The sequence below is a fragment of the Ceratotherium simum genome, chromosome 4 (assembly GCF_057802395.1).
Source record: "Ceratotherium simum simum isolate JZ-2026a chromosome 4, ASM5780239v1, whole genome shotgun sequence".
NCBI lineage: Eukaryota > Metazoa > Chordata > Mammalia > Perissodactyla > Rhinocerotidae > Ceratotherium > Ceratotherium simum.
This window is the reverse complement of record NC_141903.1, coordinates 17707031-17724765: the sequence shown is the minus strand read 5'-3', so window position 1 is coordinate 17724765 and position 17735 is coordinate 17707031. Positions and strand designations below refer to the sequence as shown.

Here is a 17735-nt window from a genome sequence, read left to right as displayed (position 1 = left end):
TTCAAATCTGGACGAGTTTCCAAAATTTCCATCATATACCAAGGTATGTCTGAGCTATGCTTATAAACTTTTGGAATTAGGAGAGTTTGAATTATCCAGCAATCGTCTCTTCTAACTTTCCCTCTCTCACTTTGTAGGTGGTAAACTGAGCCTCAGAAGTGAGTTGACACTAGAACCCAGGGTTCTTTCACTAATGGGGCCACACTACACACTACTTCTGACATGAACTAACCCTTCACTCGTGTGCCTCCCAGCATAAATAAAACCCCTTTTACCAAACACTGTTGTCTTAGTGATCTTCAGGACGTAAGTAGCAAAAACCCAAATCAAGCTAGCATGGGACTTTCCGATTCTAGAAAGTGCAGGCACAAGTGTTTTTGCCTGATCCAATGACACCATCTGGACATGGTCTCAGTCTTTCCATTTCTTGTCTGTTCTTTCACCTATGTTGGCCTAATATCTAGGCAGACTCTCTCCTTGTGCTGGCGAGGTGGCTGCCAGAAGTGCCACACTTATGTCCTGCCCTATCCTCAACCCCAGCTGAAATAAAGAGCTATCCCATCCACCATGCACAAGAGTCCCAGGCTTGTATACCAATGATTGGAATGACTTGGTCATGTATTAATCTTCCAACAAATCACTGCGGCCAGGTGGGATAGAATAGAATAATTGGTCAGGCCAGAGTCATATGTCCACTCTGGGACCTGCAGGGCAGAGACCCCTAGTAAACCACAGGGATTATGAGTGGAAGAGTGTGGCTCTCAAGGTGGAGACAGGGCAATGGAAGGAGTCTGACCTAGTGGGGGTTATTATTTTATCTCTGACATTTTTAGCATTGTAGGCTTATGGAGATAATAAAAATAGACCACCTATCAGTCAATTTTATTATGGTTTTTAAATTCTTTTCAGACAATGCATCCCATTATTGCCTACACCCAGGGAGAACTGCTCTCATGTCTAATCCTCTCCATTTTTGTTAAGCTACCAACTCTAAGAAAATATAGACAGGAAAATATAATAAATGTCCATTATAAATGTAGATCCAGAAAATGAAGATGACTACTAATAATATTAACAGTATCTTAGTACCTATAGTACTTGACAATTTACAGAATGCTTTCATGTACATACCAAAAGATTATTCCTTCTGTTTTGTAGATGAGCTTCAGAGAGTTGAAAAGGGGTTTCTGAGGTTACATAGCAAGTTAAGGGCTCTATCCAGTTTTTCTAAGTTTTGGGCTTTTCTATTTATACCCTAGATCAAACATCACCATCTCATTTCATTGTCAGCTCCTTTCTTCTAATAGATGTCAGGGTCAGGAGAAGAGAAAATCATGGGTAAATATGATACATGGAAAGATGAGGCATGGGGTCAATAAATATCAGGATGAAAGTCCCCATAATGGGAGAATTTCCATTTTCAGAGAGAAATTAGGAGGATCTCTATTCTAGTAAGTGCACACATATTTTTCCCGTTGAACTCTCCACATTCTCAAGTATAACTTTTATTCTTATTGTTTAAGAGGAGAACGGGTCAAGAACTTTTTTTTCCTCCACACAGGACACTCTTTGAATCAGCTGATGATACATAGATAAAATAAAATTTTTAGCCACAGCCCTAATGTGTCAACTTAGAAAGTTTTAGGGGCAATGACTTTACTGTCAGGCCAAATCATGACCTGGAGAGTTTTTCAGCAGTGTTCAAAAACTTTGACAGTCTTGACAACACCTAGGTCACTTATGATAAATACAGGTCATTGGGTTCCACCCCCAGACTTACTAAATTGGAATCTTTGGCTGTGGTCAAGGCAATATTCTTTTAATAAGCTCTCCGATACTAGGCTTCATGCCTTCGAAAGGTATTTGGAAGTGAATGTTGTTCATTCATTCAGTTAATAAATATTTAAAAAATGCCTACAATGTATACTTTTCTACGTTGAGATATATCAATGAGAAAAAGAGACAGGACCCGTACCCTTAAGGATATACATTCCAGCAGGAGAGACAGGTGACAAACAAAGAGCATAATAAATAAGTCAACCATATAATATCATAGGTGGAGAAAACAAGCAGAGCAGGGGATGGGGTCAGGGGTACCTGAGTGGGTGTGGCTAGGGAGTAGAGGGCAGGTAACAATACTAAGGTGGTAAGGCTAGGACTCGTTGAAAGACTTGAAGGGTGTGAGGGAATTAATCAAGTATATTCTGGGGAGGATGGAGGCAGAGGGAGCAGAGTGAAAGCCCTGGGCAGGAGCACGTCTGGCTTATTTGAGGTAGGGCAAGGATGTCAGCGTGGCTGGAGCTCAGAGAGCCAGGGGGAGAGTAATAAGATTCAGCATCAGCTTGGCAAGTGCAGGGAGCCAGGCTGTGTGTGGACTTTCAGACCATTTTAAGAAAGTTGGCTTTTACTCTGATTGAAACGAGGAGCCATCACAGTGTTTTGAACAGAGCAATTCCATGATCTGACTGCTTTTTAAAGGGCTCACTCTGGCTGTTGTGTTGAGAAGAGACTGTAGGGTGGCAAGCGTAGCAGCAGGAAGACCAGCTAGGTCTGGAAATAATCCAGATAAAAGACTGTGGTGGCTCAGACAAGGGCAGTAACAAAGAAGAGGCAGAGAAGTGGTCACACTCTGGATATATTTTGAAGTTATAGCCACCACGATTTTCTGATGAATTAGATGTAAGGTGAGAGGAAAAGATAACTACAGGTGTTTTGGCCGGAGTAACTGAAGTTGCCGTCAACTTTGGGAGAAAGGTCAGTTTTGAACATTTTGAGTTTGAGATGTTCATTAGACATCCAAAATATGATGTCAAGAAATTGCCTGGAGTTTAAGAGAGAAATGTGGAATGAAGATATAAATTTGAAGCACTCCAACATGAAGAGACTGGGGAGAAGATGAGAAACCAGCAAAGGACTCTGAGAAGGGGCAATCAGTGAAGTAAGAACAAAACCCAGGGAATGCTAAGAAGGTTGGTTCCTTGAGAAGTGTCCATTATCAAACAGTTTATGCTGTCACCTAATGCTCTACTTACTCATACTCAAGGTTCCTCTTGGTTCTACAGAACATGCGGATTTTATTCAGTTATTTAACAAATAGTTCCTAAGCATATGCTGTGTGCTAGGCAGCATGCTGGATGCTAGGAGTTAATCATCAATGTTAGGAGTCAGGAAAGTCCCCCAGATGAAGTGATGTCTAAGTTTTCATCTGGAAAAAATGAATAGAAATTAATGAGAGAGAGTTTTGGGGACAAGGGAAAATGTTTCAGGAAGAAGAAACAGTAACTTCAAAGGCCTAGAGGCAAGGGAGCAAACAGTGTCTCTGTGGAAGCGAAAGTAATTCAGCTTAGTGGAAGCTTGTGATTCAAGGATCAAGAAGGGAGAAGCAAGGTCTAGAAATGAGCAACAAACAGATCACAAAGGACCTTGAGTACCATGATAAATTTAGGCTTTTCCTAAGGATAGAGTAGAACCTTTGGAAGTTTTTAAGAAGGGAAGTGACATGATTAGATTTTCATTTTGAAAACATTACCTTGATGCATTAGAGGGCATGGGTTGGTGTGGTGGTTAATTTTATGTGTCAACTTGGCTGGGTGACAATGCCCAGATACGTAGTCAAACATCATTCTAGGTGTTTCTGTGAGAGTGTTTTTGGATGAGATTAACATTTCAATTGGTAGATTTTGAGTAAAGCAGATTGCTCTCCAAATTGTGGATGGGCCTTATCTAATCAGTTGAAGGCCTGCATAGAAAAAAAGATTGACTTCCCTTGAGCAAGAAGAAATTTTGCCAGCAGAAGGCCTTTGGACTTGAGCCACATCAGATCTTTCCTGGTCTCCAGCCTGCTGACCCACTTTGCAAATTTTGGAAGTGCCAGCCTCCATAATTGCATGAGCAAATACCTTAAAATAAATTTCTCTCTATACGTCCACACATCCTATTGGCTCTGTTTCTCTGGAAAACCCTGATTATTATAGCTGGGAAGGGGAGACTGAAAGCAGGAGGGCCCACCAGGCTCTGCACATGCTGTGTGGGTTTGGGAAGCTCCCTGAGCATTTGGTTTTCTCTGCTCACTCCAAACCAGGGACCCCAAAGTCCTGAGTGCTCCAAGGCTGCTCCCTGGAATAAGAACCAGAGCCAGGAGCCAGCGCCCTTATTATCTGCTAGAGCTGGAACAAGAAAAGCTCCCTTCAAACTGGCAAGATCCCCCTTGTAATTGAATTTTAGATGAATTTTCTTAAACATTTAAAGGTTTTATTTATTAATCATCTTGTACTTTGTATGCATCAATAGTTTTGTCTTATACAGAGAGATTCTTTAAATGTTCAAATGAATTCCTGGCAAGTAGAATGAGAAATAGAAATGAATAAATAAAGATTTGGCAAACCACTTCTGAAAGACTGCCAACCTCAAATGGATCTTTGATCCCTCCAAGGGTGTTTTTAAGCATGTAAAGAAAATTAGGTAAAGAAAGAATCCTTCCGTTTTTTCAGTCAGGCTTGCTCCATTCAGAGAAGGAGAAATGTGAACTCTACCCTGTGCCGCTCCTATATTGCTGCTCCAAGAACCCCGATTTCCCTACTATGCATCTTATACAACTTCAGGAGCATTTATTAGCCTGTACGTTCAAGAAACTCTCTTGATCTCTTGGGAAACTTCAGGCTACTCATCAGGTTTCCTCGTGTCTAGAGGACCAGAAGACAAGAGAGGCATGCTCTCTCTCTCTCTGTATTGTCTTAGCTCCAGGGAAAGGTTTAATCTTCATTTTGGGGACTTAAAAAAATAACAACAACAACAACAACATAATCTTCCACACTGAACAGTAATGCTTTCATAATTCAAAATTGTTTTCAATGAAGACGGAGAAAAGAACCATATTTAAAGAGAAAGGGAAAACAAAAAGTAGATTTCAAAAGCCTTTGGAAGATGTGTTTGAGTTACTCATTTGATTTATTTAAACAACTCTCTGCTCTTGCTCAAATAAATTAAGGAAAACATCAAAATGTCTGGAATTTGGCAATTCTCAGCTTTTAAGAACAACATAAAAAAATCTAAAACTAAAAACATGAAATGGAAGTTTAGGAGTAAACATTTCTCCCTTTTTTATCCCCTAAAGATTTTGACCTTGTTTCAGACTTCACTCTCAAAGATGCTGTATCTCTAAAAGCTACACTGAAACTATGTAACATTTTGGGAAGCACTAAAGCGAAGGGGATAAGTGCATAGGATTTGAAGTTAGCCAGCTCTGGGATGTAATATCCATTGCTGCCATTGTATATTCTCTGCAGCATAGACAAGACAATAGTTCACACCGCACACTGTTGTTTCAAGAATTAAATTCACGTCGAATACTGGGGACGGGGGCAGGGTCAGGTGCTGAAAGTGTTTCTAAATTTCTTCTTTCCTTCCTCCCTTTATTTTTTCCTGTCCTCTTCCCTGTCTTCCTCCTTCCCTCCTTCCCCAGGGACACCAAGGGTGGGACCAGGTTCCTCAGCTCACTACTATGGACTAGAGATTTTCAAACTGTTTTGTTTATCTGCTGTATACATTTATTAGTGTAATTAGAACAAATATCTCCTTTTCATTTACAGTTCCCCTCTCCTACCACTGCTGCTTCACCTCAGAAATTTCTGTATGATATTTTCTTAGTTCTTCACTTCAGGTTCATTCATTACACTCCAGCCTCCAGAGGGTCTTTGGCGAGGTGGAAATTTGTGAGTGGCTTCTATTGCTCATTTAATTTGTGCCCCACTGCTTCATCTCCAGAGTTGTTGATGTAGGCAAGATCCTTAGAGTCCCTGACACCGTTAAGTGGGGGAGTCCTCTGGAGCCTCCCTCTTCGCCCTCCCCTTTTCTCTGTCCTCGCTCTCCCAACAGCTCCTTACCTCTTCATAACTCTTACGCTCCTCACCAAAATCTCTCCTCGAGTGGCTTTGCCTATTATTCTCCCTCAAGTCCACTTTGCTGGATGGGTCCCCGACGTGTTGGGGAGGGTAAGGGGCTTCTGATTCAGACGGTAGGGGAGAGAGACAAAGACCTTCAAAGGGAGCAATCTGAAAGTCAATCAGACTGTTCACATTGTGAAAGCGTCTGCTTGCAGTTTTCGGTACCTGTTTATACTAAAATAAAGTTTCTATATCTTTCTTAAAAGATTGCAAAAAGTCTCATTTTACTTTCTTACATTGATAAGATGTCAGCCTCGGGAAAGGGAAGAAACTGGTCTTGCCACAGTTATAATGTCATAGAAGCTTGTTCAGTCTACACACACTGTCGTGGAGCATGTAGTACGCTCCTTCCTCAGCCCCAGCTTGAGGATTACAGCTGGAGAGCATCACCGTGGGTTTTTTGCACAGGAAAGATGAAGGTTTCAGTGTCTCTCTGATCATACTGTGCTTGTCTGGAAAGAAAAAGATTCAGTGATTTGGGGAGTTTCTTGCATTCTCAGATTAGGCTGGCAACACTGGGCTTGCAATTCCTCAAGACAACAATTGGTTGGGGCTAATAGTGGCTGCCTCTTTAGATAGAACTTGTCCTCCCCAGTTACCCACAGTCTCCACCACTCCCTATTATATTACACCAGGCCTATATTACTTTTTTACAATTGCTATTAGCACTGTGTATGCATTTGAGTTTCCAAGACATAGGATAATGAGATATATTAATTCTCTAACCAAATTTTGTATCTCTTGTTAGCCTTCTAACTTTCAGAACTGGATCCAATTACCCCCACCCCCTTTAGACGTCTATTCCTAGAAATAGCATATTACTGACCCAGTGTCAAATTCATCCTGTCATTTCTCATAGCACTTCCTGGGGTAGAGGGACCAAGGACCCAGCAGGTCTCAGATGGGAGCATAGTAGTGAATTTCTTAAATGAAGCTATATAGGGAAAACCACATTTCTTTACTACTGAGAAGTTACAGCCTGTTTGATTCTTTCGCTGTGGTCACAAGACTGCCACTTTGGAGGCATGCCCGAGGCAGTGCCAGGGACTGGCCTCCAAAGCTTCATTGTGCCACCTGCTCTGAGGTCTGCGATTTCCCCCAGTCACTACCACTAAATAATGTGCAAGTTTCTCTTCCCGTAGAACCTGCCACCCTTCTTCTCCTTCCTAGTCTCAGAAAAATCATTCCCTCTCTCTCTCCTTGCCCTTAAAGACACTCATTTTCCTCAGTGCTTGTGGGACCCTAAGCATCGTCTCTGAGTATGTCCCAGAGGCTTCTTCTTTCTTTTCCATAAAAATCTCTGAAGTGAAAAACAAATATATAAATAAATACTAATGACCTAGCTACCCAGGTGAAACAAAAGACCAGAACATGCACAAATCAATACATAGATTAGAAGACCCACCAAAGAAGCCTAATCATTCTGGGGCTTACCTGGAACTTGTCATCCCATGATTATTCCTTGGTGGGTAGGTTGGGAGAGGGCGGCACATTTCTCTAATGCTCTGTTACAGAGATTTTAGGGGACAAGAATATGCTTACATTATTTTGCTGCAGTCTGCTTTAGCAAATCAAGGATTAGGGACTGATTGTGCCTATTGTCATCTCTGAGATGTTTTATTATTCTGGGAGGTGGATTTCATGGCTTAGAGAAATACCCTGCATAAAAAACGTCATATGATATTTCAGAATTAGAACATGTTTCAGAAGAAAGCAAGGATATCTAAAAGGTCCTCAGAAGAAATTATGGTAGTTGGAATATGAGTGAGGGAATTTTCCTGTTATGAATTGATCAGTACTTTTCAGGGGAAATATTTGGGGATTTTCCCTTCCCAGGGTAAGTTATAGACCACGAACCCCACCTATGCTAGCATTTCCTGTTGGCCCTCTCACCATGCCCCCCACCTACATGGATTCACAGGTGCGTGCACAAGCACACACGGACCGCTGATTATTTGAACATGTTCAGGTGCTAAGCAAATGTGTTCTCTCTGCTGGAGAGAAATGCTGAAACTTAGCATGAGGGCTGTCAAATGCAAATGTAAGTATTCTGCATTCTGGATTACATAACTTGCAATTTACAATGTTAACTGAGAAAAACTGGGTCTTCATTCATCCCATAGTTGGGTCTTTTCAGTACTGTTTACTCCTTGGTAGTATAGCTGCTTTTCATCGTGACTTTATTGGAGTTGTGTCCTGACAGGCTGCCTCCCTCACAGTCAGCGTCTATGAGGTGCTGTTGGGACTGTCTAAAGTCACTAAGGGTGAAAGACACTAGGCTTGTCACCAAATGATTCACTGGCCTCAGGAGAGTTCCCATGAGTTTGAGAGCTGCCATATAATCCAAGAGGGCAGGGGCCTTGTACGCTCAGCCTGTATTTTTCCAGTACTAGCAAAAGGTCTGGCAGATGGCAGGCTCTCAGCAAATGCTTCTTGAGAAATGACCAAAATGAATGAGAACTGAACCAGCTTGGTCATCCATTTTTAATGATGAGGTGGAAAGAACTTGCAAGGATTTAGGGGGAGTCCAGCCTAGGTAGGAATCCAAGTTCTACTCTCACGGGCAAGGTACAGATTCTTTCTGATCTTGAGTTTCTTCTACTTTTAAGACTATGGCAAGGATTAAATGAGTATTAAATTTGTAAAGTGCTTAGCATAACGTCTTCAGCAGATACATGTTGAATGTTAAATGAATGAGCACATTATGTTTATCATATGTTTTCATGATTGAAGTCAAGTTCTCAATTAATTATCCTTAATATAAAATATCTAACCTAAGAGAACATTTAATAATTAAAGTTTTAGATACAGTAATAGAATTTGTGATATATATGCTGAATATTCTAGTAATGATGATAATTAAAACAGCAACAATGCAACAGTATCTATTTTTTACACACCACTTACCAAGTATCTTGTACTGTGCTAAGGACTTCTCATAGGTTATTTCATTTCATCTTTATAACAGCCCTATGAGGGAGGTGCAATTATATCTTTGCTTTACAGATAAGAAAACTGAGAGTTCGATGGATTAAGCAGTTGCACAATCATACACCTAACATGTGACAAGTTAGAGCTCAAACTCAAGTCTGCCCAACAGCAGGTCTCATGTTTCCAAGCTTTTCATTGCTTTTCACAAAAGCCATAATTCTACAACCTAACTCACACTAATAGATAAAAAAATAATTCTGCACCCAAGGAATCCACATATACACACACATCCTTTTAAGTTTTATTTATATTTCTTAGTTCAAGAATTACACACTAGCCAACATTATTATATATTTACATGCTGAAACTGACTGTAATAAGTTTAAATTCAAGAAAATAATTCTTATGTGCTACTCATTTATATTCCTCATTTGTTACTATCTCATGTATCCCAGAGATTTTAGCAGTCCTGTTTTTAGAAAGACATGAAAATAGATGCAATGATATCCACTTGTGTTTTGTATTTTCTAGCCATTGGAAAATGTGCATTATGTGCATATTAAGAAAGGCTACAAGGTCATTAGTAAGGCTGATTATCACTACATTGTGAAGAAACTAGAATATCACTTTTTATAAAAGGACAATTCAGAACTGTGCAGGGACAATATTCATAACAGAACTATTTAAACACCCATGCAAATAAAAATACAAAATGTTATGGAATTTAAATTATTTGCAACTTTATGTGAATTAATTATGTTTAAAATGACCATTGTTGAGCTCAAATTATTGAACTGTAAAGGGAAAGATACAAGCTGATGGAACTGTCAACTTGCTTCCTATGGCACAAGGACACACATGTGGACATCAGATTAGTGGACACGGGACAGGAGAGAGACATTTGCTTTTGAAAGTTAAAAACACAAAGTTTTGTTTTTCATCATTTTGGAGCATATTTATCTTTATCACAAAAGAACTTCTCAAAGCAAATTAAAATCTGATGTCAGAATTTTGCATATATCTACAGAAATGTCTTCCTTTAATTTCCAAATAACTAATAGATATTTAAGAGTGCTGCTTTTTTTTATTAAATGCTTTCTTTAGAGTAGTATCTTAATTAGCATTCTGTTGGCTCCTTACTATTTTTTACAATGTTCCTAGTGTATTTGGAAAATATTTTTTAAACCTTTGGTGTGAAGCAGTGTCTTTTTTTTTTTTTTCCATTTTCCCCTATTTTTCCTTTTTTCTTTTTTTTGTTTTTTAATAATTCTGGAGTCTTTGGTTGAAAGGAACAATACTATCTAAGGACAAAATGCTATTATTAAAAAAAAGTCTTCTAGCATGTATTGTGTGTAACAAATTTCTGGAGCAAGTATGAATAATAAGCACTTCTATTTTCTGTAGTGTCATCAATATAAACTTTTACTCTTTGAAAATTGAGATGTAAGTTACAACCTTTGGTTTCTTGAACTCTGACATATAAAAAACGCTATCAAGTTATCAATGATTGTTTCTGCTTTTCCCAGTTGCCATTTCTAAGGCTATCTCTTGGTTGTTACATTGACTGCGCTAACACTACAGCAATCCCCGCGGAGAGGGCGAGAGAGTGAGTGAGTGGGCAAGTGAAAGAGTATGTGTGTATGTGTGTGCGTGTGTGTGTATATATGTGTGTGAGTGTGTGTGTGATAGCAAATTGAAATTGAAACCATTCTGTCTGGGATCCCAAACCATTTATGCAAAAGGGTGTTTAAATTACTCTGCTGGGGCACTGCAGTAACTGTACGTAGTAAAAAATCAATAAAAATTAAGAAAAAGAAACTAAACAATTATTTGTATCTATTGACTATTCATTTACAGCATGTTTAATTATTTACATAATATTATAACACATTAACTTAAGCCATTAACAGAATTAGCACGTTGCCTTACCATAAAATACAAATTAGAAGTTAAAAATATTTAAGAAATCTGTTTTAATATTTACACATGGTCAGTGAAAGTTATGGTTGCTCACATTACATGTATTCTGTACACTTAGCAAAATGGCATGATTGCTACAGTTGAGAATATTTGCCCTAACCAACATGGTGGGGTTTAGTTTTTTTTTTCTTCCTCCTCCTAGGAGGAATATTTTTTTTTTTTTTTATCATTTTCTGTTTTCTTAAGACATTTTTGTTTGTAACTCACCAATGGAAAATGTTATTTGTTTTCTTGAAAAAGAAAGCAAGTAGACAAGCAATGTGAGAACTAGTTAATTTCTGATATTCTGAGGTACAGTACTATTGTAGTGTCAAACTGTGCAATGGTTCCTAAGAACTGTAGGCATTGATTTGCCAATAGAGAAATGCTCAGTACCCTGTATTACTTGTTTCAATATGTTGATTTGTTGGTTGTAAAATTAAAAATACTCATACTCTGGTTTAATGAAGGAAATAAAACATATTAGCTTATTCCTTTTGTTTTCCAACATATGAATGCATATCTATGTATGTATGTTTATATGGATCTATATATACACATATATACATGTAGATATGTTGTAAGACCTGTTGTTTGTTGATTGTTTTGCTGTTTTTGTTGTTGAGTATGAAGTTAGTCATAAGACTGCAACACAGTTACCTATAGAAAATGGAAGTTGTCTTAGTTGCCAATTTAACGCAGGTCTTGCTTAAAATAAACTATTCATTTCCCCATTACGCATTCCACTGAACTTTCTCTATGTTTTGTGCTTTTGTAAGCTGACAAATTTTTTTGTGTTTCTAATGCTAGAATGTAAAGTCTTTTGGTTCATAAACCATTTTTGTTATTATTTTTTTACTTAGCACTGCTTTTGAAGAAATGAGAAGAGAAAACATCTAGATGGCACTGCTTGAGTCTTTTCTCCTGTTGTTAAATTGCAGTAGAAAGAATTGTAACATTCCTTATGCAAACACGATTATGTTGCATGAGTTTTCGATTCTGAAAATGCATTTCATACCTACTAGAGTCATGTACAATACATATATACAGATTGAGATCAAAGATTTCATTTAGACTGTGCATTTTAGAGTCAGAATTTGCCTATGAATTTCACAAAGATGAAAAAACACCTTAATTGCTGGCTATCTGGCTGTTTTATAATCAAAAGAAAAACTATACATATGTATAAACTGATAATAATACCATATCAGAATTGCCAAAACACACTTTTGTGGTCCTTAAATTTAACCACTGGCTATCAAGCTGACTGATCTTCGTAGCCTTGTGAGATCTAGCACCCCTCCCCGACCCTCCCCAATTTGGTGACTACAATCCAATTCAACTACAGTAAAAATATAGTTTAAGAATAAATTCTATGTCTACTGTTATCTCTGGGCAGGATGAGTCAGTTGTTTCTACCTACGTGGTTACTGAATGCCAATATATGGATTTTGCCCTAGGGCATCTGTTCCAAGGTCCCATCTTTCTCCTTTTCTAGCTTCTTCTTATCACCAAGAGCAGAAATGAATCCCTGGTCATGTGCTTTTGAGGATCTTGATGTAAAGTTGCTTCTTTCCACTTTGATCTAGATTACTCTGTTGACTTCCCTGGACATCAAAATTTTGTTGTAACCATAAATGACAATATCCAGGATTTTTATGGCTTTTACAATAATTGCAAATAAGAGCCCACTTCTAGAGTTGGGCTCTGAGTTGTCTCTAGAAAAACCTTTCCAGAATGGCATTTTGGAGTTGTGCACCTGAGTTATCGATATGCTCCTTCTTAATATATGCTACTCAAACTTTAACCCCTGGCCATAAGGGGCAGGCACTTTTATTAGTGTGATGCCCCCATATGGTTGCCTGGGAGAAAGTATGTCCCTGGAGAAACTTGAGGAATTGCTACTCTGAGCCCATGGGCAGGAACTTGGTTGGATTCTGCCCAAAGATCATACTCAGAGGTATTCAAGTGTACAATCAAAAAATAAGGGCCAGAGTTCCCTATGCTGGTGAAAAAAAATACCATCCCATCTTGGGGCAAAGTCAGAAAGCTGAATGCTAAATCTTTTGTGTTGTTATTCTTGGATGGTTGGAAGAGAAGGGCAGCAGGACCCCAACATATTCCAAGCTGCTGAATCATCAAGGGAAGAAAACATACATTTATTCACAGGCAGATACTGGCCTTGGCTACTATGCACAATTAGGAATGTTACTCCAAAAAGAAGTGGTTTTTTTTGTTTTTTAAACAGAAATAGCAAAGTCATCCTCCAAGAAAAAGTTCAATCAAATCGAACCTTAAGGAAAATGTAGCAATTCACTATTTTCTCCAAGAAAAGCAAAATATGAACCTCACATTGATAGAAATAAAAAATATATTATCTTATTCTCTTTCCTGTCCAACATATGAATGCATATGTCCAATTAGTATAGAAAGAAGCACAATAACATAATTTAAAAATAGAATAAAAACAATACATCGTGCCTGCCTGATTACAGTTATATGTTTTTCCGCAATATCAACTGAGGCTCATAACATTCATCATGTTAATGTGGCTTTGTTCTTGTCCTATTTTCCACTAGTTTTCATATTTTCTTTGATAGGCAGATTGCAACATACGAAATGAAAGCATCCTTAAAAAAATCAAACCCAACAAACCCACAAACTAACTCTACCTGTGCACATAATCTTTGAAGTATTGTTTGCTATGAAAATACAAAGGTGAACTTCATTGCACAGAAGGAAATACAGTTCACACAATCTCTCCAAAGTCTTACTTTGTCTATCTCCTTAGAATATAATCAGAATTTCAGAAGCAGGAAAACCTGTAAAGAACCATTAATCCCTTAAAGAAATGAACAAATCCTTCTTTTGAAATATGCTATTAAATTCAAAAATAAACTTATAGGGAAATGTTGCAGGGACAGCTGACATTGCCTGAGAAAAGCAACCTGTTTGCTAGCTTTGTCTGTGCTCTCTGTTAGTATATTTGAATGACTCCCAATCGAATCCACATCTAAGATACTTCTAATTCTGCTAACTTTTCTATTTTGTGGTTAGCTTTTGATTAGATAAACTATAAAAACCTCTGTAGGTATGCTGTCAAAAGCTTGTGAGGTTGGAAAAAAAATCTCTCTTGCTCTACCTTTTGCCACTGAACACAGTATGTATAGACCAGATGCTGTGTGGGGCTGATAAGTGTCATGCCGCTCGCTTGCTTTAATTTTGCTACAACAGTTGTTTCAGAATTTTCCACTCTGCTCTGGGTTGTTAACTCTTATTTTAATCACCTAAGAAATAGCATTTCAGAAAAATTTCTTTAGCCACCATGCACGATAATATTCAGAAGTCTCCCGGTCTCTAAATTTCAAAACAGAAGACGTCATAGTTGATTCCCTGTGCTCATGCAGAGACTGGCCAAATTGGTCTCCTGAGTCTCTGTTTTGACTCCCCCTAGCCCATTTGAACTACATGAGAACCTTCTAGAATCCAGTGGGAATTATCTTCCCATGGCACCAGTATCACCTTATTAAGCCAGGCATAGACCATCTTCAGTAAGCATGTTTGCATGGCATTGCAGATAATGTTTCATAAGCACGGTGCCATCTCAACGGCACGCCAACCCTAGGAGTAAAGAGGGGGAAGTATCTGGATATGATCACTTCTCAACGAAATGACTGACAATGTTATTGAGCCTTCTAAGAATGTCTTCTAAATAATTCCCCTTTGTAGAGGCTGCGTACTAAGCAGATAAAGTGGAACATTCAGATTTAATCTTGCCAGCATGTGTACAAATCACTTTCATTTTAACTGGAAAACCACAAGGACCTTAGTGTATTCATTACTTAGCAGAAGCAACCCAAATGGTATGAAATGGACCACAGGATAGGCCAGCAACTAAGGTATTTTAGCATCACTTTTGTCCTGGATTGATGTGTTTTCCAAGTCCTACGTCAGGTTGTACAACTGGTTTGAGGAGGAATCTAGTCCTTGCTTCCCATGGAAGGCCATGTTTTAGTTCACGTAATAAAGCCAATAGACGATGTTGAAGAAGGAAAAAACCACTGGGAAGAAAATGCGGGACCACCGATCTATGGCATTCACATCAGTCAAGTCGGGGATGGTGATTTTCAGCTGGGAGGCGCGTCTCCGCAGGCGGCTCTTCTTTTGTGCCACGTGTCGTTCCAGGGCATTTCGGCCGAAACTATGCCTGGGCAACCCAGCTTTCCGATACTGGATGCTGGAGGCATCATATGCCAGCATTGTGCTCCTGGGGTCTCCAAGTCCCATCACAGCCTCAGATGTGGCCATTTCGTTTTTTATTTCAAGAGTGCTCAGTAAGATGTTCTCATGGGGGTCCATCTGCAAGGGAGAAGAATCGAATGAGACAATCAAAACAATAAGCCTTTATTTGTGCTTATTTTGCAAGGCTCTAGGATATGGAGTTTAGGTAGCATTTATCACAGTGGTTAAGAGAACAGGCTTTGTGGTGACACTATGTAAGTTGGAATTGTAGCTCTGCCACTACAAGCTATATGAGTTTCAGTGTCACCATCTATTAAATGCTATTGCTATAATGATTGCTGTAATGATGGAATGATATAATAGACTGTTGCCGGTACCATTTTCATTATTTCTACTTAGGGCATGCCGAGAAATAGAAGGCATGACACCCTTTAAGGAATCTGCAGTCTTGATACAAAAACATAGAAAATGAAACTGTATTAGGTATGAAATAGTATTAGGGGATTACTTACTGAATTGTGCTCACAATAGTAGCCTAATTACAGATGAATTCGTGATAAAACTACAACTAAAAACAGTAGGTAACATTTATTAACCACTTGCTGTATATGCCAGAAGTATTTTTGTATAACTTCGTTTATTTGATGCTTCTTAACACCCACAGTTACAGGATGTCACCTTAAATATGCAACATCAGTATAAATAGGGTAAAGGAAGAGTTTTGAACAGTAGAAACGGAGGCAACATGTGGCTAGCCAAAATGCAAGGAATGACAAGGAACTCAAAAATAACAGCTGGACAGACTGTGGGTGGTGGAGGGGTGAGTGGGGTGGGGGACTGGCTTCAGAGGGAAGGGAAGGAGGCAGGGTTTAAGAAGAGAGTCAGCCCAGAGTTGTCTGTTCTGAGTTGAATTCTGGGCCCAGGGAGTGGAATTAAGGTGGCTGTGCAGATAGGGTGACCCTTTTTCTCTTGGTTGATTTCTTCTAGGCAAAGCCAAAAGTACACCATGAATACTCACATCATGATTCCCAAATATTAAATGATTATGTAATGGTTTTTCTTTTGTTAAGAAGGGAAGATTTGTGTCTTATTTTTAAGAGGCCTCAATTGCTACTGATAATGAAACCTAGCCGCAATACATTATTATTAACACCAGTATATTTATTTTGGTAAAAACTCCAGATATACCAATTGCCAATAAAATTTTTGAAATTATAAAATAAGGGAAAAATGGCCAACTATAGGTGCTGATGATATATGGAAGCAAGAGATATAACCAAATATTTAATTGGAAGATACAATGCTCTAAGCTTCATCAATTATGCAGAAGGCAAAGAGAATTTTGCTAAGATTATATCCTAACAATTAGCTTTCAAATGTGGTTTAATGACCCTGTATTATAAATTCAAATCTAAAATATTTTGAAAAAGAAAAGCTATAAAATATGCTAGGGCATAATAATTGACCAATTAATCTCTGTCCACTGGTCAGACATTCTGTATGTTTGGTTTATGGTAGTATTTTGCTTAGTGGAAATATTAAACAAACATATTCTTTAGATTAATTTTAAAAATTTATAGTATTTGGAAACTAAATCCAATTAATGTTGAAACACTTCTGTCAAGGAAAAGACAGGTAATGGCTTTAATGATGAGTTCACCGGCCCTAGATGGGGAAACAAATACTTAAATGTGAATGCAATGTGCCAGTACAGAAAGTGTCTCATTGAATGCTCACAATCTTCTTTTGAAAAGGAATTCTTTTCCTAGGTTACAGGTGAGGGCATTCACCAAATTTCCCAAAGTCACATAGTTAGCAAACGGTGGAGCTGGAGTTCAATTCTTGATCGTTAGAGCCCCAAGCTTGGGGGAACAGGGGTGTGGTTTTCCAACACTCAAGGAAAGCAAAGCTCATGGAAATGGGAAACCTAGCACCCTTTGTTGTTATTTCAGATAGGATGCTTATATTCTGTTCTTTTCTGGGCTATTAACTCTTATTTTAACTACCTAGGAAATAGCTTTTTAGCAAAATTTTTATGCATGATGATGTTCAGGAGTCTCCCCTCTCTAAGCACCAGGATATTTGCTTTTCTATTGAACAACTGTAGTAAGAACAGTTATGAATATACACCAGACTTGACCGAGTTAAAAATATAAACCAATAAGAAGAACCATAATAAAAATAATGAAAGCAGTGGACTATTATTAAGGGAAACTTGTTTTAAGTTTAGAACAAATGCTCCTTAGATAATTCATTTAATGTTAGTGGGTTTCTGTTTCGTTATCCAGAAAATTCAAGATGTGTTAGATTAGAAAATTCCTCAAGTCCTATTATTTATTTTTTCATTCACAAATTAAAAAAATATATTTCTTGAACACCATTGTGTGTCTGGCACTGTGCCAAGTATCATAGCTACAGTGGTGAGGAAGATAGTATTGGTACTTGTCCCCACAGCAGTAACAGTCTCTAGAAAGAATATTGGATTCAGAGTCAAAAGATTGGAGTTCTGGCTCTTCCATTTATTATTTTTAACTTTGGGAAAATTATTTAATCCCTCTGATTCTAGGTTTCTTCAACCGTACTGGGGCCTAAGAATGGGGTTTTGGAAGATGAGCTGAAATAGAATATGTGGGAAGAACTTGGGAAACTATAGTACAATGC

At 38.4% G+C, this 17735-nt stretch overlaps 1 protein-coding gene across 4 annotated transcripts in view; it reads right to left on the bottom strand.

Moving 5' to 3' along the window:
* Positions 1–9162: 9162 nt before the first annotated feature.
* The window catches only part of GABRB2 (gamma-aminobutyric acid type A receptor subunit beta2), a 242336-nt gene continuing 233763 nt past the window's right edge, over positions 9163–17735 (bottom strand). For all 4 annotated transcript variants that reach the window (XM_087429453.1, XM_004428561.3, XM_004428563.3 and 1 more), the window contains one exon: positions 9163–15191. In XM_087429453.1, coding sequence (XP_087285579.1) covers positions 14844–15191 — 348 coding nt within the window. In that variant the 3' untranslated portion in view covers positions 9163–14843. The remainder of the gene's footprint in view (positions 15192–17735) is intronic.